General features: G+C 47.1%; 1 protein-coding gene across 1 annotated transcript; it reads left to right on the top strand.

Annotated features, from left to right (window-relative positions):
- The first annotated feature begins 3,584 nt into the window (after positions 1–3,584).
- LOC137918079 (proprotein convertase subtilisin/kexin type 5-like) lies at positions 3,585–20,684 on the top strand. The gene is made up of 9 exons (XM_068760824.1): positions 3,585–3,764; positions 6,880–6,984; positions 11,853–12,005; positions 13,405–13,548; positions 14,045–14,121; positions 16,404–16,492; positions 16,737–16,909; positions 19,685–19,897; positions 20,580–20,684. Exons 1-9 carry the CDS (start codon positions 3,585–3,587, stop codon positions 20,682–20,684), a joined length of 1,239 nt encoding a protein of 412 aa, XP_068616925.1.
- Positions 20,685–23,452: the final 2,768 nt, after the last annotated feature.

Below are 23,452 nucleotides of genomic sequence, written 5' to 3'. Positions count from 1 at the left end.
GACCAAGGAGGACACCACTGTTGAAAGAAAATCATAAAAAGCAACACTAGAATTTGCATATTGACAAGTCTCAAAACTTCTGCGAGAATGTCCTTTGGACAGATGAGAGCAAACTAGAATGCGCACAGATAAAAGCACTCAAGAACAGCTAATCTTTGTAATTAAAAACAATTGGTGTTGAGCAATGTCTCAGCTGCACTACTTCAAAAACACAAATTCCATCTCCCTCTTCATTGTGGGGGAAATAATGGAAACCCCATCGGCACAGAAAATAATTTGCAGCGGACAGTAGTCACCGCTAGATGGCAGTATGCATCCAGGTGTGAAGAAGCGGATCTCTGGGTCCGTGCGCTGGACTACAGTAAAAACAGACCCGGGATAATCACACCTCATGGAATCACGGGAGGGCACAGATTCTCCCACTCCTAGAAGAACACTTTGAGCTCGTGAAGCAATAAATACTGTGTGAAATTAAATGTTAATCTGTCAATAGGTTTTTAAGAAGGGGAAATGGATGAGGGTAATCCGACATGTCCCCGTCCTTCTTATCCCAAATATACCCCCATATTGACGGAATGTGCAGTTGTGAGGCTTTTTTTTTTTTTTTTGACAGCCCAAATAAAGTAAATAAATTAATACACCATCTAAATTCAAACCAACCAAATGGGTTCCTGAGAATCACCTCCTCCTCGCTGGTGCAGAATAAAGTTTTGGTTTGTCTCTCCCTTTCTTCCAACCCTTCCCACTGACTGCAGACAGTGTGTGTGTGTGTTCTCTGAGAATACCCTATATAACCCTGGAATGTGTCTGACAAAGGAGAGAGTGAAAAGAAGAAGACAAGAGTGTCGATGCGAGGGTGGGATTCGGTGCAGAGAGGATGGGACGTCAGTGAGTGGCAGGTGCTATTGTGGCCTAAGTGCAGCAGCCAACAAAACAACAAGGTCACAGGTCAAAGTGAAGTTGAAAGGTCAGTCTTAACCCCCAGAAGGACCACCCAGGGGGTGGGGTGGGTAGGTAAGACAGAAGAGTACAGAGGAGCTGTACTAGTCAGGTTTTGAAGAATACACCTCGATTCATTAGAGGAAGACGATGCAGACAGCAACAAAAAAAGAACATCTTAAGAGGCAAGTCAGACCAATGGAAGAACAGGAAGCAAAGGTTGTGATGGGTAAACATGGAGACATGAAAGAGGTGTGATGTGCGGGCGAGCCACACATACATGATAACGCTCCTTTGTTGGAGCAACAAGAAAATCATTCGGGCGGTTCCTCGAGATGCTCAGCTTGGTGCCGAATTAACAAATTAGCTGTGTCCTTTGTGAACGAAGGCTGTTGGCTTTCAATTGGGCATTCCATTGTGTTGTGATACTGGGGTTGAGCAGGTTTTTTTTTTTTTTAATCTGTTTGGCCAAAACACATACCCCCCCCCCCCCCCCCCATTATTTCATTGAAGGGGCACCGGAATGAACACAGGAATCCCCTTCAGAGTGTCTGTTGACACTCACGATCACGGCTCTCAGTTGTTGACAAAGAAGTTTTGTTGGGGTTCAACCGGTCCAGGAGAAACTTGGGTAACTGTAGCACAACAGTTTAGATGTGAATGAGAAATGGGGGGCGGGGGGGCTGCATGGTGTTCATGGTTACCCGATTCGGATCCTCAGATCCTTTTTTCTTCTTCTTAAAATTACAAGCCCTTCCATCTGGCTGAATGCTGAACGATCACTAGGATGTTGTTTTCTTTAGTTCCTTTCATCTCCATCTGGGGGGGGGGGGGGGGGTGGACCATGAGATGTTCTTGCCCCCCCTTCCCCCTGCTTGTTGTGAGACATGACAGTGGGGTCCATTCACTGAGAAATTGGCTGCAATTAGTGCAATTACCCTGATTTTCACTTGTGTCTAATACAGCCCAGTTCTTGCTGTTCAGAGAGACGTCCCCAGGAAGCCGCAGCAAAAACAGAAACCCATCAATCATCAATGAATGAAAGGCTAAACTGGAGATAATACTGGGCCCATTCCATAATGACAGCTTTTAGTCAGCTTTGGTTCTGTGTTGCAATAGTGCCATGACATTTAGAGCATCGATGGGTAAGGGGAAAACACCTGGATGGTAACAGTAACCCAGACTGTATTATTAGGGCCATGAATACTGCCCAGGATCAAAAATATAGAACGTTTAGCCAGTCACTCCACCCGGTCTCTTCAGAATCAGAATCAGTTTATTCGCGTTGTCATTGAGGATTCACAGACGAAGGTCGTTTCCTTGGTGAAGTCGTGCAACATGTAACAGTAATGACAATAATAAATTCTAGCTACAGCGCTATGCCCTAAAATAGACTAAGTTAGGCCATATAGTCAGCAATCACTGCACTGCTGCCCAAATTCACGACAATCTAAAAACGGATACATTACATACACACACACATATACGCAGACAGATACACGTGTGTATATATGGTACATGTCTGTGGCTTTTCCCCACTGGATGACTGAAGAGGGGAACAAAGTTGACCTAACTTTACATCGGTATGTCTATGTCAATATTACCCAGAAGACTGACAAGGCTTGCATTCAACAGCACATTACAAGGTGCAGGGAAGGTGTGTGTGTGTGTGTGTGTGTGTGTGGGGGGGGGGGGGGTCCAAAATGTGCTGAATACATTTGTTAATGGGTTGACTCCATAAGGGAAATATATTTAGACGTAAAAACACTATTGGTGTTCCTGCACAGCAGTTTGTACCATCTATTAAAACGTGACCCACTAACAACCGTACAACTCTAACGTGAGGACTAGAGTTGAACATTCGGTCAAGGTTTTTTTGTTTTTTTCCTTGTGGAAATGCCCCAATCTACGTAATTATCTCTTTATTTGCCTGACTAGGATAACTTCTGGTCGGGTGACGTCATAAGTATAAATTGTTGCTTGTTGGGGGGCGACAACCTTTGAAGCCGGCAGCTAAGAGGCCACTTGGCTACCAGCCCTCCAGTTTGACCCCGCCCTCCATGCCTGGCGCGCGGGCGGTCCACGGCGTCCCCGAACACGGTGTCTTTAAGACCCAGCGGAGCTCGACGGGGAAACCGCGCGGCTTGAGTTGTTTCTACTCCACGTAGTGTCGGCGAGTTATTTGTGTGTGTGTGTGTGGGGGGGGGCCCGCGCGCGCTGCAGCCATTCGCCACATGAAAGAAAGCCCGACGAGCCGAGCGACCAACATCCGAGCTGAAGTCAGTTTTAAGGAGCTCCGCGCGCGCCAGCCGTACACGCACCCGCGCGCCGAAACGCACGCCGCGCAGACACGCACACTTCCTCCTCCACCGCCGTGCAAAAAGAGAGAGAGGAACACAGAGAAAGAGAGAGAGAGAGAGAGAGAGAGAGCACTCGAAACGCAAACTTCCAACTCTCCCCATGTGGGAAGCAGAGGTTTGAGGATAAGGTATATATTTTCCTCTCTGGGCCTCCGTCCCCCCCCCCCCCCCTTTCTCTCTCTCTCTCTCTCTCTCTCTCTCGTGTTTCTATGAGACTCTTCCTCGGCCAGAAGGGAAGAGAAGTTTGGTTGTTTTGCCTGCCCGTCGGGTTCAGAGTGGGGGAAGATGGTCCCCGCCGCCGCCTGGAGGAGAAGCTCGCTGTGCGTGCTGCTGCTCAGTCTCGGCTTCGCGTCCCCGCCGTGCGCGGCTCGGATCTACACCAACCACTGGGCGGTCAGGATAGGCGGTGGACCCGAGGTGGCCGAGCGGATAGCGGACAAGTACGGCTACAGGAACATGGGACAGGTAGGTCGCCACCGGGGGGGGTGAAGGGTTAATGTCAAAGACCGACTTGATTCATTTGACAGCAGACAAGCGAGACGGGTCGAAGGTCTGAAGCAAAAAATAATAATCCGAGCCTCGAACCCCGAACTCCGGTCTGAAGTAAAAGAATCCGAGCCCCGAATCCCGAACTCTTTCTGAAGTTCGCCGTCGTTCGGACCGGAGGAGCGAAGCTGACCTGAAGCGACCATAAGCATTAATGGTCGAGAGAGAGAGAGAGAGAGAGAGAGAGAGAGAGAGAGAGATTCTGAATCCAAATACTGCAGGAACACACCGAAGAGCAGAACATTGTAAACCTTCCAGGACCTTGAATTAAAGAAAAGCCCCAGCTGCCCCCACTCAGGCGTCAAAATGACCACGAGCAAGGCACCTGTTGTGCCTCCTGCTGCTCAGCTGCTGCTCAGCATCACTGATGGGTTTGCGTTTGGGCTCCATTCCCTCTGAAGCTGTTCTTCCTCAGGGTTTCTGTGCGTTCCCCCTGAAGTAGCCCCCTGAAGTAGCCCCCGCCTGCATTCTTTACCCGTCAGGTTCGTGCACGCTTCTATAGTGTGCAGCGTTAGAGTGTTCAGTGGGGCTGGCAAGATCTACAGGCCAGCGAGTTCAGGAATAGCCCCCCCCCCAACACACACACACACAGAGGTCGGTCTGACTCCAGCCGTTTAGCACAGGTCCTGGAGGACGGCTCTGATGGAAGGCTCTAATGGAAGGCTCTAATGGAAGGCTCTAATTGGTCACTTGAAGGTCTATTCTGTCTTGTGTAGTGCAACACACGAACATGGACCCAACACACACACGTGAAGACACAGGGGGGGCATTCTGACAGGTTGTTGTGGGGTAGCCTAGTCAACAGCTATTGACCCCCCCTCCCCCCCCCCCCCCCCCCGCCCACCCACCATACTCCTCAGAGAACAGGCCTTAATGTCCTCGTTTATCCCCTCTCTTTGACGGGAACTAATGTGTTGAGTTCCCCCCCCCCCCCCCCCCCCACGCCTTTTGCTTTTTCCATACCAGACCCCCAATAGGAATTCCCCTGTGTAGTGTAGTGTCTCCCCCAACCCCCCCCCCCCCCCACTATTCGCCCTAATTTCCATCTCAATATGGAGCGTTCCATTGGACTTTGGCACCTCGTAGACTAGAGTTTCACTTCGCTTCCTGGTTCGGGGTCAGCTGCGAGCTGCTCCCATGGTAACGATAACTAGAGACTCGTTTCCTAATGTGAACTTTGGCATCCTCGTCTTACATCCACGCGGCACCTGCAGCCGCCGAGGCTAGAAGTAAGACCTTGCGAGTTGACGGCGCTTTAGATTGCAGAGCTGCTGTTCAGAGGGGTTGATTTGACACATATTTGCTTTCTGATTGCTGATGGAGTGCAGATTTTCAGTTGTGAAGGGAAGACAAAGAGACAATATGAATTTGATGGCTAAAAAAGAAGAAGAAGAAGAAGAGCACACTGGGAGGAGGGAGTGAAAGAGGGGATGAAAGATGGGGGGATGGATGAAAAGAGTTGGCATGGAGTGAGAAGAGCACCTTGTAGGGGGGGAATTTTGGGTAAGCCTCTTAACTGTGGAGAACCGTTCCCAGTATAAGACACTGGTCCAAACTGAGTCAGAATCAACTGACGGGGCTGTGGACGTCTGCTGACCGGATGGACGAGGATCTGGAGCCGTCGATCTGGAGCCGTCGATCTGGAACCGTCGATCTGGAGCCGTCGATCTGGGGCCGTCGATCTGGAGCCGTCGATCTGGGGCCGTCGATCTGGGGCCGTCGATCTGGAGCCGTCGATCTGGAGCCGTCGATCTGGAGCCGTCGATCTGGGGCCGTCGATCTGGAGCCGTCGATCTGGAGCCGTCGATCTGGAACCGTCGATCTGGAGCCGTCGATCTGGGGATGGAGGCATCAAAAACTCGTTCTGAGCAGGATGCACCGAATCATCATTTCTTGCAGGCACGAGGCCGACTGGGTGTCGTAACCCGGTGGGGCAACATAGACGGATATTTCTACCTCAGTCCTGCTGATCGTTTCTATCCGAGCGAGTCACCGGGGCCGGTGCTCGTCTGTGATTTGAGTTAACCGGCTGAAACGACTGGTGAAAATGTGCTTTATGATCTCTCCATGCCGACGCAGTGATTCAATTTAATTTAAATTTATTAAATGACATTTTTGGGACAATGTTGACGTTATGGTGAAGGTCGTGAATTTGAGAATACCGCGCTGTCAACGGAAGGTTTCTGGAAAATAGAGATGAAGGATGACTTTAAAAACAACAGTGAAGTAGAAGTTTAGATTTGGGCTGTTTTTGGTGGGGGTGGGGTGGGGGGGGGGGGGTTCTAATTCTGCGCATAGATTGTGCAGCAGACGCTCCCACAGAGATGTGTGGCCTGTTTACTGTCAGCGCAGATGTTGGGTAAATGAAAACGGCGGCGGAAGCACCGATAGGCTGAGACCTGTCTGCACGGTGAGGAGCATCCGGAACGGCAGCCGCCTCTTCTGGAAGCGCGTTGCTAGTCGTATGCTCCGTAATCCGCTCACCCCCCCCCCCCCCCGATGTGTGCCGTGTGTTTTAGCTAGCGCTTGAGGTTGGCTGCTGGTGAAAGCTGATCTAGAATGACCAGTGATGCACCAAATGGGACCCGAGGCGGCCATGACAGTTTGATCACCTGAGGGATTGCGTGGTCTTTATTAATTATTAAAACTAATCACCTTCCAGCAGCTTGCCCTTTGCCCATCGTCGACTGTCTGCGGCTCCTCTGTGCTCCTCGTTTCTGAGCGACTCAAAGTCTTTATCTTTTTTATCTGTTCGGATTTCTGTCTGTTTTTATTTGCCTTGTCTATCCTAACTTTTTGTCCTTGATGCTTTGCCGTATTGAACTCCAGGCTCATGCATTTCTGTTTAATGTGTGTGTGTGTGTGTGTGTGTGTGTGTGTGTGTGTGTACACAGCAGATACACGAACCGTCCTTCCACAAGAATGAAGAAATGATGGTTAATGTTAATGTTTTGTGATCTCTGCGTTGTGCCGATGCAGAAACAGTCCTGGAATCAGGAAACGCCTTTCTTAAGTCTGCATTTCTGCGTTGCAGATCGGGGATCTCAGAGACCACTATCACTTCTTCCATAGCCGGACCATCAAGAGGTCGACTTTATCCAGCCGTGGTCGCCATAGTTTCATCTCCATGGAGCCCAAAGTAAGCCATGATACAGGTTTACAGTCAAAGGAGTTCAAAATGTGTGTCTCGTTCATGGAAATGACGATGGCGACAATTCCTCAACGTTCTAACTGAAGGTCTGTTTGCTAGCGTTCTCTGCACACTTTAATCAGTTAAGTGGACTTAGCTTTAAGTGAAAATGCAAACTGTTAAAATGTAATTTAAAAGTCAGTGCCTTCGTCTCCTTTAGATGAAGCTGGGAGATATTCCCACGGGAACACGAGATTGAGATGTTTCTTAGAGATAGATATTTGCTTCCTTCCCTTTGGCTCAGACCTCCTCCCGGATCGTACCGTTTGTGCCCTGCAGCTTGTTCTTGCTGTCAGAGGCGAATGTAATTTGATTGTGCAGTACGCATTGAACGTTTATCTTCTAAACCCATTCAAAGATAGTTGTTCCCAGTTCAGTAGAGTGTCACTCTTGGCTTTGCTGCCCGCACAGAAGCGGGTTACGAGGACGGGAACTGTAACGGAGCAGGGATTTCTGACTTTTCATGTCGAAATCACAATTTCTGACATGAATTGCGACGAATAAGTGCTGCTGATTCCTGCTCCGTCGATCCAGTAACGGCAGGTTTCATGGATCGGTTTAGAGGTGGGAGGTAAAGCTTTTCCATCAGATAGACATATCCGACCCTGCCAGAGAGGTATGAGCTCCACGAGGCCACGTTGTGGACAGGGTGGCGTCCCGGTTAGGAGGACGAGCCATTAAAGGAATCAGTGAGATTCAGGGAAACGTAGTTTTTCCGTTTGAAGTACACGGAACGCCAATAATTCCTGTCTCCGCCACGGCGGCTGATTCCTGGATACGGACCTGCTATATATATCATATTGGGCCCAATCAAAGGTACCAGGCTGTGTTTTAGATGCACAACCTTAATCTGATGCCAGGAACGTCTGCCACAATCCTCAAATTAGAATGAACCGGTGGTTTATCTGAACTGAATCAGAGTCCAGGCAGGGAATATGAGCTAAATGGATACGTTTCATTTCATTTGACTTGGTTGCTAAAGCAACGAAGTTATGCTTGCATTTATAAATATGAGATGCAGATCTGTCAGGCGCCCGAGTCTACTTAACATGCAATTTGTGTCTAAACGACCATAAAATAAAAGTTGGACTTGAGGCAAACGCTTCCTTTCATCTTGTGAGTTTGCTGCACCCGTTTTTAGGGTTGGATAAAAGTGTTGCTGCCTCATGCTTTTTGTAGTTTTTTTTTTTTTTTTAAATCTTTGCAGAACCCAAATGCGGAAGACGTTTGTCTCTATGTGAATGCGCTGCTTGTTGATTGGCAGCCGAGGAAAGATAATGGATTATCAGTGTGAATGGAACAAGAGGAATGAAATGCACATGGACAGCAGATGCAGAGGAAGACTTATTGTTTATGATGCAGCTCAAATGAAGATATACCGCTAGTAGATTCATCCTAACAATAGCAGCTATAAGTAACAACATGCATCAAACGTTTCCAACCAAACCCTCCCAGCAAGTTTCAAGAAGCACAAAATCCATCGAGCAGTTTCTTAGTTATTTATTAACCCGGCAACGGACACGGGAGCCGGCATGACCTCTTGGCTGATTAATAACATCGACATGGCTATTGGCACTAAATGTACTTCGGTTTAAATCAGACATCAGAGTAGATTTTCATCAAAAGCAGTTTCCTCGACTACTGCTGTACTCTGTTTGTCCCGTGAGGGGTCGCCACAGCAAATCAACGTTCTCCACTTCACCCTGTCCTTTGCATCGTCCTCCCCAACACCAGCCACTCTCACGTCCTCCCTCACTACGTCCATGTATCTCCTCCTGGGTCGACCTCTGGCCCTGTTCCCCGTTTTGCCCACCCGTTGTCCTTACCCGTCACCCCTTTCCTATTCTCTTCCTTGGAGTCCCTCCCCTTCCTCCTTTCATTGCTCTTTATTTCAGTCTGCACATCTTCCTTCCTCCATGTTTGGTGTTCCTTCTCTCATCGGCCTGAAACATTGCCGCAGTGGAAGGTTTTGGTCCCCTGATGCCAGCTGGCTCAGAGACTGAGATTTTAGAAGACTAGATCAGAGAGGAGAGGTTAAGGACAGAAAAGGAGCTACTACAAAAGAAGAGGAGCCGGAGGGAGAAGGAAAGAGGAGAGCGATTCATCAGAAGAAAAGTGAGCGAGCGAGTGGAGAGGGAGGGGGCGAGGGAGCGCTCTGTTATGCATTCGGTGTAAACTGTGGACATCCTGTTGGTTTGGAATCAACATGACCAGCGCAAATGTTTCTGTCACATTTAATGCCACATGTTCATAGATAAGTGAGTCGCATACTGGGGGTGGACTAGCGCTATGGAAGGTGCCCCGTGGCATCCATAATACCTGGTGGCGGTCCGTGTTACTACGGCAGTGCAGAGGACTCCTCCTTTATGGCCACCGGCCTCTTGGGTTAACGACCACGCTGCTGAATGGTTGCCAAGGCCAGTGGCTCGGAAAGAGCATTTTCCTCGTGAGAGCCGCACGTCTCTGATTCTTCTTCTGAAAAGGTCGTTGTTAATATAAATCCGTGTCAGAGTGTAAAGAGCTTTCATTCCTGCCGTCTCCAAGTTAATCAATGAGCTTTGTTTTCTCCTTTTACATTTTGGATGAGGAAATGATTGGTAAGAAACGATCAACACAGGTTGTCCATCCTGCAGCGAGAACTGGAGGTCTGGTGAATATCTGTCAATGGTAGCACGCTAGCTAACGCTAGCCTAAAAGGCTCGAATGTTTGCTGTTCTTTGGCAGCACCATCAGCTGTTCTGGGAATGTCTCTCTTGTCCTTCTTGGAAAGCGCTGATGCACTCATCCGGATTTAAAATCTGAAATGGCAAATATGTTTGGAACCGATCAGGTCAGCTCCACGAGCCAATCAGGAGATAGAAGAGTCGATCTGGGCTGAACATCAAGACTGATCAGATTTATTATCAATGGCAGGTATGCTTTACCACCCCTGAAACTGCGAGTAGGACATCTTCTCTTTGTGTTCTAGCAGCACTCGGCTTGCACCTTGAACAGCTCTGCTGACGTACACCTATGACTCGGGTACCTGTCATATACCTGGCCAGGTACATGAGTCATAGGTGTACCTGTCATATACCTGGCAGGGCTGCAGAGTTATCTTGTTTTCCCTCAAGTGAAATGAAGCTCCATGCAGGTACAGATTTCAATGAGGTCCGGAGGCTTTGGCTTTCCGTTGTACGATATGTTTTGCCTAAATTACGAAATGAGATGAGCACATATGGATGGATGCGATCCAATGGATTCAGCTCGTCTGAAAAAATGTGCAGCTAAAGTGCCATGTTTGGTCTGAAGTTCTGGGCTGTGAGAAAGGACTGGGCCCCTCATGGCGGTCCAAAGGTTGGTGTGGGTGTTCTGGACTTTGACGTTGTTGTTGTTTAAAAACAACAACTTTTTCCTGAAACTCAAACAGCATCTCAAAAACCACCAGTGAAAGTGGATCGATTTCTCCTCATTTGTTCTGTTGAAGTGAACTCTTCCCCCAGTTTCCCCTGGTTACCGGCCCAGCCGGCAAGAGCCACCTGCAAATCCTTCCACAGAAAGCAAATGAGAAGGAGAGGGGAGGGAGGGAATCGGCCGAGCTCGGGGAGAAATGGGCATCTGCAGAGGAGAGTGGGAAAAGGGGGGGGGGGAGCAGACGAGGGAGGAAATTAAAAGGAGACCGGAGAGCTACAGGTACAAGCAGACCATTCCTCTGTTCCTCTAAGCTGGAGTTAAGAATGGAGCGGATCCAATCGTAGTGATTCAGAGCCTGTCATCATATTGGCACTGAAATTAAAGCGATGATACGAGGGCAAAATTGTCTTTGGGAAGGGACCGGCAAGTGTGACACCATTGCTGTGGATGGTGGAATGCTGGAGGACGTTGTCACAAGAAGACCTCGGATTGAATGCCATTTCTAGCTGCGAGCATTTTACAGGTGGAGATAAAGTTGTGTTTTTATTTATGAAGAAATGCAAAGCTTTTTAAAGTTTTAGGGGTAGGAAGATAAAAAGAAGGGCTCCCACATAACGGTGAACAAGTTTGGGGTTGTAGTATTTGTCTGTTTCATTCATTTCATTATTTACCTGTTTCAACATAACTCTCCCCTTGACTGTAAATCGGCGTTGACTCACAAGCACAAGCAAACGGCAACCCGCCCTGACCTCGGCTCTTCCTGTTTGTCTCTCCGGTGCTCGCTGTTGACTTTCTTTGTCAGCAGAAGGTTTTATAAGCTCGCACCAACAACAGCCGTTGTCCATGACAACAAAACCATTCAAAACGAATATTGCACTTACCAGGCGCATTTAGAAGATTGAACAGAACACAATACAAGCGTGGCCTCCATCTAGCAGGAGAAGCTGAACTACAATCGGCGCGTTTCCGTGGCGAGTGTGATTCCACAGAAAGCTTTTCTCTGTTTATCTGCACGCCATGTGTACCACGTAAAAGGATTTTGCATGAAAAGACCGTGCTGGTATCCCAGGCTGAAGTCGTAGGAGCGTAACTCTTTCACTCTCCAAATTCTTGCTTCAAGTGTGTTACGGCCATTTACTCGAGGAATTAGTTCTTTTAAGTCCAGTCCTGTCAGAAGAGTTGCTGGTTCAACTTTTCCACGCAGGAACCTCAGCTCTTCTGGGATGCTTGCGTCGTGGCTGTTCAAAATCCATTACATTACGTGAGACATGGTGGAACTATAAATGCTGTCTTTAAGATCACAGATTTTTTCTGAATTTAATACTTTAAAATAAAAAACCTTGAACGCCTCGTTTCAAAGAAGCGTAATATTTGTTTTGCTCCGCCACGTGAATGACTGGATTCTCCGGTCTGTTTTTCTTCAGGTGGAGTGGATACAGCAGCAGGTGGTCAAGCGGAGGATCAAGAGGGATTACAAGCCTGCTCCGCCCCTTTCCCTGTCAAGCCCCACCCACGGCAACCCCGAACAGAGCAACATATTCTATAATGATGCCAAGTGGAGCAGCATGTGGTACATCGTGAGTACACTGCAGAGAGAATCTCTAACTCTATTTCAGTGCTTGCTGCAACATAACGGGAATATCAGCCTGAGAACGGAGTCCAGCACCGTTTCGTCTCATGCATTCAGTGTTCTCAGAGGATTCAGTTTGTGGGTCAAGGGTCAGCCAAGGTCCTGTCATGAGCCCGATTACTGCGGGGCCAATGGAGCTGAGGGATTTGTGTTTGTGTTTGCGCAAGAATGGAAAAGCTGTAGAGATGACACTTCTGACTTTCCTCCATTTGCAAAGAGACATTTTCAGGTGAAGGTGAAGCCGCCTGCTTCTCATAAATATTTGTGCGGGACGGTCCCCAGAGGTAATATACATGACGACACCGTTCGTGCAGTTCAGAATCATTTATTTGGGAGAGACACACAGGAGTACGTTCAGATTCACGTTGCAGAGATTTGCAAGCTTATCACAAGTATTTGCATACACCCTCAGATCATTGGTCCCTTAGGTATGGTGTGTGTGTGTGTGTGTGTGTGTGTGTGTGTGTGTGTGTGTGTATGCTGAATGTCCTCAGCTCTGTCAATTATTGTCCTGAGTATAGATAATTTCTAATACTTTGACCAGAGGTTTTAAACATATTTTTCCAGCTAGAGGGCAGAACTCTTTGAACTTGACATGTTTTTCTAGGACTTCCTATAGAAGTGAAAACTCTCCCCCCGGTCGTCATGGCACCAAACGGTTGCCTTCAGTTGAGGAGTTCTGGAAATGTTTCTGCCTTTTTGTTTATTTGTATTTATATATATATTTTTTAGAACAAATCAACAGTCATGTTTCTTCATATCCGTTCTGGTGATCAGTCACAGATATGACTTTGATTACAGATGATCAGATGTAACTTCTACTTTTGCCATTCATGAGTTTCCTGCTTGAGCAAATGGCTGTTAAATAAATAAAAACTCTGAAGATATTACAATTTATCTGAGGTTGAAAATGGCCGATGTGAATGTCCATTTGGCTGGTAAATACGTTCCAAAAAAGCCTAGCAACATGCAAACTGATTAGCGTGTGCTCTGACTGCTTGATGGCCACCTGGTGAATTAAGCAGACCTGTAACGGGGTCAACGACTACAGAGACGAGATAACAACAACATAAAGATGCCAGCTTGAGGCTTTCGTCGGTATAACAGGTATTCTGCAATCATTTTAACACTTTATAGCTTTACAGCTGGATTTTACTCTAACTACAAATCGAAGTTGGCTCGAACATGAGAGAAATACGACATCAGATTCTGTGGTTTAACAAGCCGTGTGTGTTCTCCTGTGCAGTGTGAACACATTCGTGTCTGTGTTGTGCCGATGAATGATATTTCTTTGTCTCGTTGTCCTTTATCCCGTCTCCGTCTCCGTCTCCGTCTCCGTCTCTCAGCACTGCAACGACGACGTCCACAACTGCCAGTCCGACATGAACATCGTGGGAGCGTGGAAGAGGGGCTACACGGGTAAAGACGTCGTGGTCACCATTCTAGACGATGGCATTGAGAGGAACCACCCTGACCTCTTTCAGAACTACGTGAGTGTGCGTGTGCGTGTGTGAGTGTGTGTGTGCGTGTGTGCGTGTGTGTGCTGATCTTGAAGCCTCCTGTCATCAGTGAAATGAGTGTCGATCTGGTTTCTTGAGTGACGTGCGGGAGCTTCATTTAGCTTGATGCGTCTGTGTGAATGTCTGATTATTCTCCTGAGCGTTAACATGTTACCAAAATGAACTAATAATCCAGATAGTGCCGATGGATTCCGCTCAAATAGAAGCTTTCATAAAGTCACGTGGTGTGCGGGGAAGATTTCTGATTTGGTCACACACTGAAGTCCAGACAGGACGATCGCCCCTCTTAAAAAACATAACGCGATTAAGTGTGCACATGACCAGATGTGCAGATCTCATGGAGGCATTCGGCATTCTACAGTTCTGCTAGGTCCACCTACAAATCTAAAATCTTTAGGTGTTTTTTTTCTCTCTGTCGCTGCCACTTTCTTTTATGCACATGTTTTAACATTTGTATCCCTAATAGGATCCTCAAGCCAGCTTTGATGTCAATGGCAACGACATGGACCCCATGCCTCGATATGACGCCACTAATGAGAACAAGTAAGAACAAAGCTACCCCCCCCCCCCCCCCTCGTCTGAGGAGCAAAACGTCATTTTTAAGGGTCAGGGTTTAGGCTACTATTCCGGGCGTTGCTGTTAAACCACATGGGATTCTGCGTATCGGTGAGTTTCTGATCGATTGTTAACAGAAGCCGTGTGTTTGTATTCCCCGACCTTGTGGGTGTGATTGGTTACATTCGTGGAGTTCTTTGTGTTTCTTTGTTTGTCTGGTTGTTTGCTGTTTCTCTGTCGGTAAAGAATGTGCGCGGTATACAAACCTGTGGCGATGTCGGAATAAAAATGGGAGACCTTCTCGTTCAGCCGCTTGCTTTGCGTCACTTTGGCTTCACGAGTGATTGATTGGTGTGTATGTGTATTTGGCTGCAGCAACTCGACTGCTGGTAATGCATTGTCGGAACACGAGTCCTAGTTGGCGATGACGTTGCGAGTGCGGCGAGAAAAGCGGTTTCGCCCTCTTTGACTCCACAAACTGGAACTCATTTTAGTTAATCAAAAACACGACGTCAAAAGTGGGAGCAGAACGGTTTTGTGAGCGGTTGGCGTGAGGGAGGCTGGCACGGGATAAGTGATCGTCGTTCCTGAAAGGCGAGACGATTACGAATACTCAGTCATGTCGCTTTGGAAGAGTCGTTTTACTGCTGTCCGTCACTTTAACGGTTTTAAACCAGCAGCACCAAGAAGGCCTCGTTAGCCAACAAATATCTATACAGAATTAACAAATCTGAAATTATCGTTTGCCTCTTTCACAAAGAACCAACATGGATTATCCTTATTGAGGAACAAACACAACAGACACTGGAGGTGTGTGTGTGTGTGTGTGTGTGTGTGTGTGTGTGTGGTATTCCCAATGACTGTTACCCATTGTTGAAACGCAGAGATCCTCTGTGAATGTGACACAGATGTAAAAGACAATGGAAGATACAGGCAGACCGAAAAGACGGCCAGGCTGACAATTGAGTGCATTCGTTGAGTGAAGACTGTTTCAGCAGTTTTGACGGGGCGAGCCGGCGGCTTGGCTCGTTATCTTTGACCAAAGGGCCTCGTCGCTGATTTAATCTGTTCGACGCACACAGATTTGATTCTTGGTATCTGTTTCGTAAATTTAGAGGCCAATAAAATCCCGTAGAGGATAAAGAGGATGGATTTTCACACTTGATAGTTTCGATACGGCTAAACCACAGAGCGACCGCAATCTGACTCGTCCAGTCACGCATGGTATCTTATCTCTTTCCGTATAACCAACCGACGCATAAAATGTAAGAGAGACTTGTGAGGAGTGTGGATTAAATTAAATAATGTGTAAATGTACAGGGGAAAGTCTTCCTGGCTGAACCGTAGCCAGAGCTTCGTAAGAAGTAACCGAGGAAGATGACCGTTTCTGATTCAGCTGTCCGGCGTGGGATTGCAGCAGCACAGCAATATTCTTCAAGCCTTTGATCGTGTCAGTAAATAAAATATAAAACATTAACCTGAAATGGTCAGGTTACTCTGAAGCTGATTTTCCTCGGTCTGAGTGCTTCCCTGGGGGTTTCAATAGCTAGGTGCTAGGTTTCCATAGCAGCGGTCAGAGCTGGTTCCAGGGGGGGTGTTGTGATGCAGATGTTCTCCACATGAGGTGTGTGTGTGTGTGTGTGTGTGTGTGTGTGTGTGTGTGTGCGCTGATCCAGAACGTGGTGTTTATGAGGAGGCGGCGGACACAAACACACTGATGTTTGCTTACGCTGGTTGCTGACCCGAGCCGATTGTCACCACTTCAGTTACCAGTGGAATGTTACCCCGTTGTGTGTGTTTTAAGTTTTCAGAATAGTCTGAGATGATATTCAGATATTAGTATTTTCAGAGCACACACACACACATTGCAGAAGGCCTCACCCTCTCTCTTGGTTCTATACTTGGACATTTGGGAGCCTCTGACATCGAGGAACGCCGGACGCGCGTGTCCTGACAGAATTCTCCATTTCTATTAGACCTAGAGAGAACTGTGGAGATATTTAAAAGCACGTCGTGCGTTCTACACTTGTTTCACTCAAACATTTTGTTTAGGATCGCTTCAACAGGTGTGTATGGATTTATCCACGGATACGCGTGTTTACGCGCCACTGTCCCCGGCTTCCACTTGAACAGCTGCGTGTTTATCGGGGCGTTGGCGTGTTCTCTCCTGCCTGTAGTGTGTGTGTGTGTGTGTGTGTGTGTGTGCATGTGTGTGTACACGTATGTGTTGCATTTGTCTAGTAAGTTGTTTATTCCCGCTCTTTTCTCAGACACGGAACACGGTGTGCGGGTGAAGTGGCCGCAGCGGCAAACAACTCCCATTGCATTGTGGGAATTGCCTACAATGCCAGAATAGGAGGTGAGTGGTTGGTTGGATTTGTCTGATTCATCAACAGATGTAATAGTAAGTCTTTCGTTATAATGTACACAGTAGAAAGACTCGGGACTGTCGCCGCTGGACAACAGTGAGGACACGGACGAACTTCCTACTGAATGCGTTTATTGTTTTGAGTTTCCCTGGCAGCTTTTCATTTGTCATTCTGCGTAGATGTACGTTTGGCCTCGGATGCTGCATAACTCTTCTCGGTGTCTGTGTGTATCAGGTGTGCGGATGCTGGATGGAGATGTTACAGATATGGTGGAGGCCAAGTCTCTGAGCCTCCAACCGCAGCACATCGACATCTACAGTGCCAGCTGGGGGCCCGATGACGACGGGAAGACTGTGGACGGGCCGGCGTCTCTGGCCAGGCAGGCCTTTGAGAATGGCATCCGCATGGTGAGCACGTGGACGCGTGCGTACACATTTACATACACGCGCTTTACTGCTCAGCCAAGGCTCAACCGTGACATTGGGAAACATACGGCGAGAAAAGATGAAAAAGAAAAACCTCACCCTCCAGGCGGGTGTGTGAGCGTCTTGCTTATGTCCTTATAAACCACGGTCCCTGCTGGGCTGCTGCTTCTACTCCCGGTGAAGTCCCTCTCATCCATCAGCAGAGCTTCCACGCTGACCGATGACGAGCTCGGCTGTTGGCTCGGTGCAGAGGAAAACCAGAACTGATGGGAAGCAGGATCGAGCCATTAGCTGGCCTTTCTTCAAACACAAGCGTCGACGCTATAACAAAGTCTGCAGCAGCTGGCGCTTTGCCGTCTCGTTGAGCAGATGTAGACAGCGAGAAGGCCAGGAACACACACACACACACACACACACACACACGCACACAGAAACTGCAGTCTTTATGGATGGCTGAGGGCCTGTGGCATGGTATGATGGAGAGATGAAAACAGATGGATGGCTCAGGAGTGTGGGGAGAAGAGGCTCTTAAGATGACAGAGGTGAGGGAGACATCTGTCCAGCTGGCACGAGCTGTGTGTGTGTGTGTGTGTGTGTGTGTGTGTGTGTGTACGTATGTGTGCGTGACTGCATTGACCTCCCACTGGGGGGGTGACTGTGGGTGAAGCTGAGTGGAGATGGCTTGATGGAGTGACGCGCTGGAGAGTTGTTTATCACAGAGCCGAGGTGCTACTGATAACTGACAGCTGTTGAAGGGCTGCGTTCCGCCATGCGTTGCTATAGGAATGAGTTTATCACTTCAGAGCAGTTTATGTATAGAGTATTCATAATTGGGCTGTCTATATCTGTACACGCAGCTCTCAGATGTAACAGCGATGCCCGGCAAAGTATTAAATATATTTTCGGGCGTTAAACTCGATCCTTTTCTCGTCTACTGAACTTCAGGAAATAATGACAGACTCACGAATTCATGATGATTTATTGTCCCCCGCCAAGAACAAAGTGGGGAAGAAGACAGGTTCTGTCTGTCTGTCTGTCTGTCTGTCTGTCGCCGATAACTCTAACACTAAAAGTCTCTCAGACACAAGCTGGATGCTGAAAAGGTTTTGTTAAGTTTCTTTTGTCCTTTGTGGCTCCGTGTTTACAATTTGAACTCAGGCTTATTATAAGAGTGGAATTTGTCTCTGATGAGTTTCTCAAACTCCAAATGTTCAATATTTTCTCATAGATCTTTTTGCGCAGCTCCCGTGAACGGGATAACTGCCCTTTCAAGAATACATCTCCTTTATTTTTCCATTTATTTATTGTTATGGTTCCGTCGTTTCTTTGCCAAGTCCCTTCTTTTGCTAGCTGCTCGCTCGATCACTCATCTGTCAACATCTGCTCCTGTCTGGCCCCCCCCCCCCCCCCCCCCCCCCCCACTCGCTCAAGAGGAGCTTCACTCGCTTATCGCTTTCCGACAGACGTGTGACCCCTTCGAAAAACTCCATCCCACCTTTATTCCCTCGTATCTCTCGCTGTGTACACGAGCATTGGTGTGTGTGTGTGTGTGTGTGTGTGTGTGTGTGTTTGTGTGGCAGTTTCAGTCATTTTTTCAGATGTCTTTTTTGCTGACTCCTGGCTGACCTTTGCCTCCACATGTCTGTTGGTCATCGCCAGCCCCCCCCCCCCCCCTAGCATGTCTCCACCATGCTTTCAGATTGTAGTTCAGAATCGTACTTCCGTCTCTAAATGGGGAAATGGAGTTGAGAAATAGAAGGTTATTAGTGTGACAAGGTTTCCTATTAAATATAATGTAGACTGGATACTGTATTAGTAAAATAATTGCCGTTTGTATTCACATTGTGTGAAGCCGACTGTGGACTGACCCTTGTCTCTTAATTAGCAAGATCTCCTGAAGGAATCTGAGATTTAGTTTTTTGTTTTTCATGCATTCCTTCTGGAAACATAGATTATAATACCAATTCAAACAAACACCCATGTGCGACATTCTGTTAGACAAAAATACACAACTGAATAATTATGTATATTCTACAATGTGTAGAGTTTGTTTTGTCAAAAAGAGATATTATTGCTTAGTTCCTTTTCATATTTGCATATGTTGATGCTAATTGTGGCCTTTTGAGGTCTGTTCAAATATTGATCGTGCCGTAGTTTGTGAAGCGTTTTCAAAGTTGAACTTTAAAATGTACAAACATAACAAATGAGCACATCAACCAGACAGACGGGACTGCAGGACTAATTAACAGCCATGATTGATTAAGAAAAAGGGACCCAGCAGCAATAACACACAGAAAGGTCAGCTTGAGAGAGACTAGAACATTTTATGGGAAGTGTTTCTTCAGGATTCTAGGAATTATGGGAATTCATAAAATCTGAAGTCGGTCAGTAAATATTTGCTCTGCTGCTTGGAAGAAAACTCACAAACACAGCGTAGGACTCAGCAACGGCAACTTTTCGGGGGGGGGTCACTGCTTTACTTTGAATGCTGATCAAATGACGTCAGATCTGTTGCCAGGCGCTCACTGGAACGCCGAAGGCTTGAACAGTCTTTATTATTATTATTATTTTATTTCTTCATATTACAAATTCTGCACACCGAACGCGTGGCACCATTACTGACAGAAGTTAATAATAATAATAATAATGCATTGGTTTTATATAGTGCATTTTACCAACATAGACTGGTAAGCAGCACTTACCCTCTCAGGGTTAATGCCCATACCTGCCGCCTCTCACGGCATCGTTTCCTCTCAGGGGAGGAAGGGCCGCGGCTCCGTCTTCGTGTGGGCTTCAGGCAACGGAGGGCGCATCAGAGACCACTGTTCCTGCGACGGCTACACCAACTCCATCTACACCATCTCCATCTCCAGCACGGCGGAGAGCGGCCGCAAGCCGTGGTACCTGGAGGAATGCTCCTCAACGCTGACCACCACCTACAGCAGCGGGGAGAACTACGACCGCAAGATTGTAAGGATGGAAGATTTTGGTTTTGATTTTTAGAGCCTTTGTTTAATCCACATAAACAGGAATTCTGCATATTTCCATAAGGAGTCACTGCAATGCTTTTGTGGCGCGTGTGAAGTTTGGGCTGTTCCGCTTACCTGCCTTTTCAATATTTGATCTGAACCAAAAGGATTGATGTCAAGATTTAATTTGGAGCTTCAATTAAATTAAAAGGTTCAGTCAAGGCTACAGCATGAACATTCTGCATTACTTTAGCCCTGTATGTGCTTATTGATCTGCTGGCGTGGCATGGTTTGACTTAAATCGCCAAAAGCACTCTGCTGGTCCACTTGGACGGATTGGTGGGATTACTTTTAGCAGCGTCCCGATGTGTTTCCTGAGCTTCAGATGGACACACACACACACACACACACACACACTGTACACACTCTTTGTAGTTTCTCTCTGCCTCTGCACACGTACAGTTAAATGTCATATCTGAATGCCAGTGTGTCTACTCGAATGCTCCTGGAGCACTTTAGCTTCTCACTAAACCGTTTCTCTTCCTCCTCTCTCATTTCTTTTCTTCTGGCTTCTCCTTTAAACTCATGTCTTTTCTATCTTCATTCCTGTAATGCCTCTTTATTCCTCTTTGCTTCCCGTCCGACTCTGTCTTGATTCCCTGTCTTTTCTCCTCCATCCACAGATTACAACAGACCTGAGACATCGGTGTACAGACAGCCACACGGGGACATCGGCATCGGCTCCCATGGCTGCTGCCATTGTTGCTCTGGCCCTGGAGGCAAAGTAAGAGCCCCTGAACCTCTTCCCTTCACCTCATCTCTTTGCCCCCTTGCTTACCTTATAATGCCATCTTGTCGTTTGGCCTCTGTGTGTGGAAAACGTGAATCTTTTGTTTTTTTTTTTGTCAAGTTAGGAGTGGAGATGCTTTTTAATGACTGAAAAAAGCGACGTGCATCTGTGGCGTATCCATCGCGTCCAGGAACACCGAGCTATTCCTCGACCCCTGCAGGACGTATCTGCAGACAGTCGTGTCTTTGAGCAGTCGAGCGTAAACGCACTTCATAATTGTGAGCTGGGAATAGTCATGATTAGAACCCAGACCCTCACACCAGTGTTTCCGTTAGAAATCCTTTTAGGCCTGCTGGCAGCAGTTGATAGAAGCTACGTGCACGTATCAAGTTTTCCAGCTCTCGCTTTCCCCTCCACCTTCTGCCCATCTCGCTTCTCTTCCATCCTCTCTCACTTCTTCCCCTACATCTGTCCCGCTCCTTTCTTCATACTTTGCTTTGGCTCGGGGTCTTTTGAGCGAAACATTTACATATGTTGTTGTCCCTCTCTTGCTTTTTGCGTGTTAGGCGGTGACATGCTCTCATTAGTTAACATAATTGATTCTAAGCCTAATTAACCTGACGCATTGTGTGGAATTGGCATTGCGATTCTGATGAATATAGTTTTTCTTTTATCAGTCTTGGCCCCTCATGCACAATTTGAACGGATTTTACTTCTAAACAAATCATTTTATGTGAATTAATATATTAATTATTGGTTTCCAATATGATCTTTGCAGTTGAATCTGCCCTTTCCACCTAACGGTGCCGGTCAGACATTTTGGGTTCAGGCGCTTTCACGTCAAATATTGCAGAAAAATGCGATCTCAGTGCCAGTGTCAAATTTTGTACTTAGAAATGAGAAAAATAGAGAAAGTGTTGAAAGTGCTTTTCTTGTGATTACCGTACTTAGCTGCATTGCAGTGAGTGCAGTGCAGGTGTTGAGGCTCCGACTTGGGTTTTACACAATCCTCACATTGAGCGTCTCAGTTAGCTGAGGCCACTTCATTTAACCTGGATAATCCCATCTAAATCCCCACACTAGGAAGTATTCTAGGTTTCTAGGCAGTGCTGGGAGCATAAGCCTGTTTTTTTTGTGCCTCGATTCATCCCTTCTGCTGCCTCTCCCCTCCTCTGTTATGCTTACCGTGCCTCCATCGCTGTTACAATGCTCTTTTTTTTTTTCCCGTTCAGAGGCAAATGCTTTTTCTTTCCTTCCGTTCATTTATGCAGTTTTCCATGCTGGCAAGAGGGAGAGGAAGAACGGCACCGAGGGTGGTTGGTCCCCTCGCTGCAAAGATTTCTATGTCTGTGCATGATTTATCTGACGATCGCTGCAAGCAGCAATGCCTCAAACAACTGTGAGCGGACATGGAGTCGGTATACGTGCTACTCCTTTAATTAGAATTCACTTGTGGGTGGCTAGGCCTAGATAACGATGCCAAATTTACTGTTAATTAATGAACATAAAACATTTATGGAACCATCATTTCACAACCCATGAATATTGACTTTTCAAAGCACTTCATGGGTGCCGTTACCCTGCAGTAACCGTCGCTGCTGCTGGCAAACGAGCAAATGTATATGTATTGTGAACTTAGTTTGTCTTAAATCTTTCATTTACGGCAACCGCAAGGCAGACAGTTAAGCTGTTTTATATATTTTTTGGATTCTTTTTCACCAATAAATTGCCTCAAGATGCTTTCTTTAGGTGAGAATCAACCGTGTGCGTGTGCCTGTATGAGTAGCTGGCTACACACTGGTTCTCCACGGCAACCACAGCGGCACACAAGGTTCAGATCCGCTTCTGTTCATGTAGATATGCATCGAAGTGGATCTGGCCTTACATGTCGGTACATTGGGATCCATTCGGTCCATGCGATGCAGAAAGGGAACCAGCCTATTGTTGAATTCAGCAGTAATGAGCTGGAGTCTGCAGATTCTGTTGGTCTCAGGCGGCGAGGAACTAACGTCAGAACGAGGAGTCGAGCATCTGGTCTGCACACGAGATGGAAGGGAATCCCAGGAAACTGAGTGACCCACTTCTTCCTGGTTTTTGACTCTTTAATGGAGCGTTTGGGTATCAAACAAGTCGAGACACATGGCTGCCATCTCATAATGGATCTCATGTGAGATCTGAGAAAGCAGGGGTGGAAGAAAGGGCACCCATCCCCTCCCATGCTACTGTGTAATTTTCTCTCTCCGTAATCTTCCACCTACTATGTCTTCACCTTGTTTTGTATTTCTTCCTTGCTCCCTTTTCCTAAAAACCCCAACCTCTTTTATCCAGAACTTTTTTTATGTCCCTCTTTCATGCATGTGCACATTTGCAATTTATCTACAATTTTGATGTGCCTGAATCTGCGCAGAGGAAAACGGATCTGTATGTCCTTAGTTCCAGCTCAACTGTCGGTTCTTAATCCTTGGGTTATTCTCTCCGATCATCAGTACAGTCATCGGCATGTCTGTCCATCCGTCTGTCATAATGTTTTTTCTTTGTCGTCTTCTCCGTGGCATCAGTTTACGCGAATCTACGCTCACCACCATATGCTGCAGAATTTCTGCGTGATGTGGGGGGGGGGGGGGGTGTCATCGGCAGAAAACTTGTTTTGCATCATGATGAATTGATGTCTTTTTTTTGGTGTGTGTGTGTGTGTGTGTGTGTGTGTGATTCCGTCCTCTAGTCCTCATCTAACATGGAGAGACGTTCAGCACGTCATTGTAAAGA

Source organism: Brachionichthys hirsutus, chromosome 4, assembly GCF_040956055.1.
Source record: "Brachionichthys hirsutus isolate HB-005 chromosome 4, CSIRO-AGI_Bhir_v1, whole genome shotgun sequence".
Lineage (NCBI taxonomy): Eukaryota > Metazoa > Chordata > Actinopteri > Lophiiformes > Brachionichthyidae > Brachionichthys > Brachionichthys hirsutus.
Note: the sequence above shows the minus strand (reverse complement) of the source record. Positions and strands in the feature narration are given on the sequence as shown.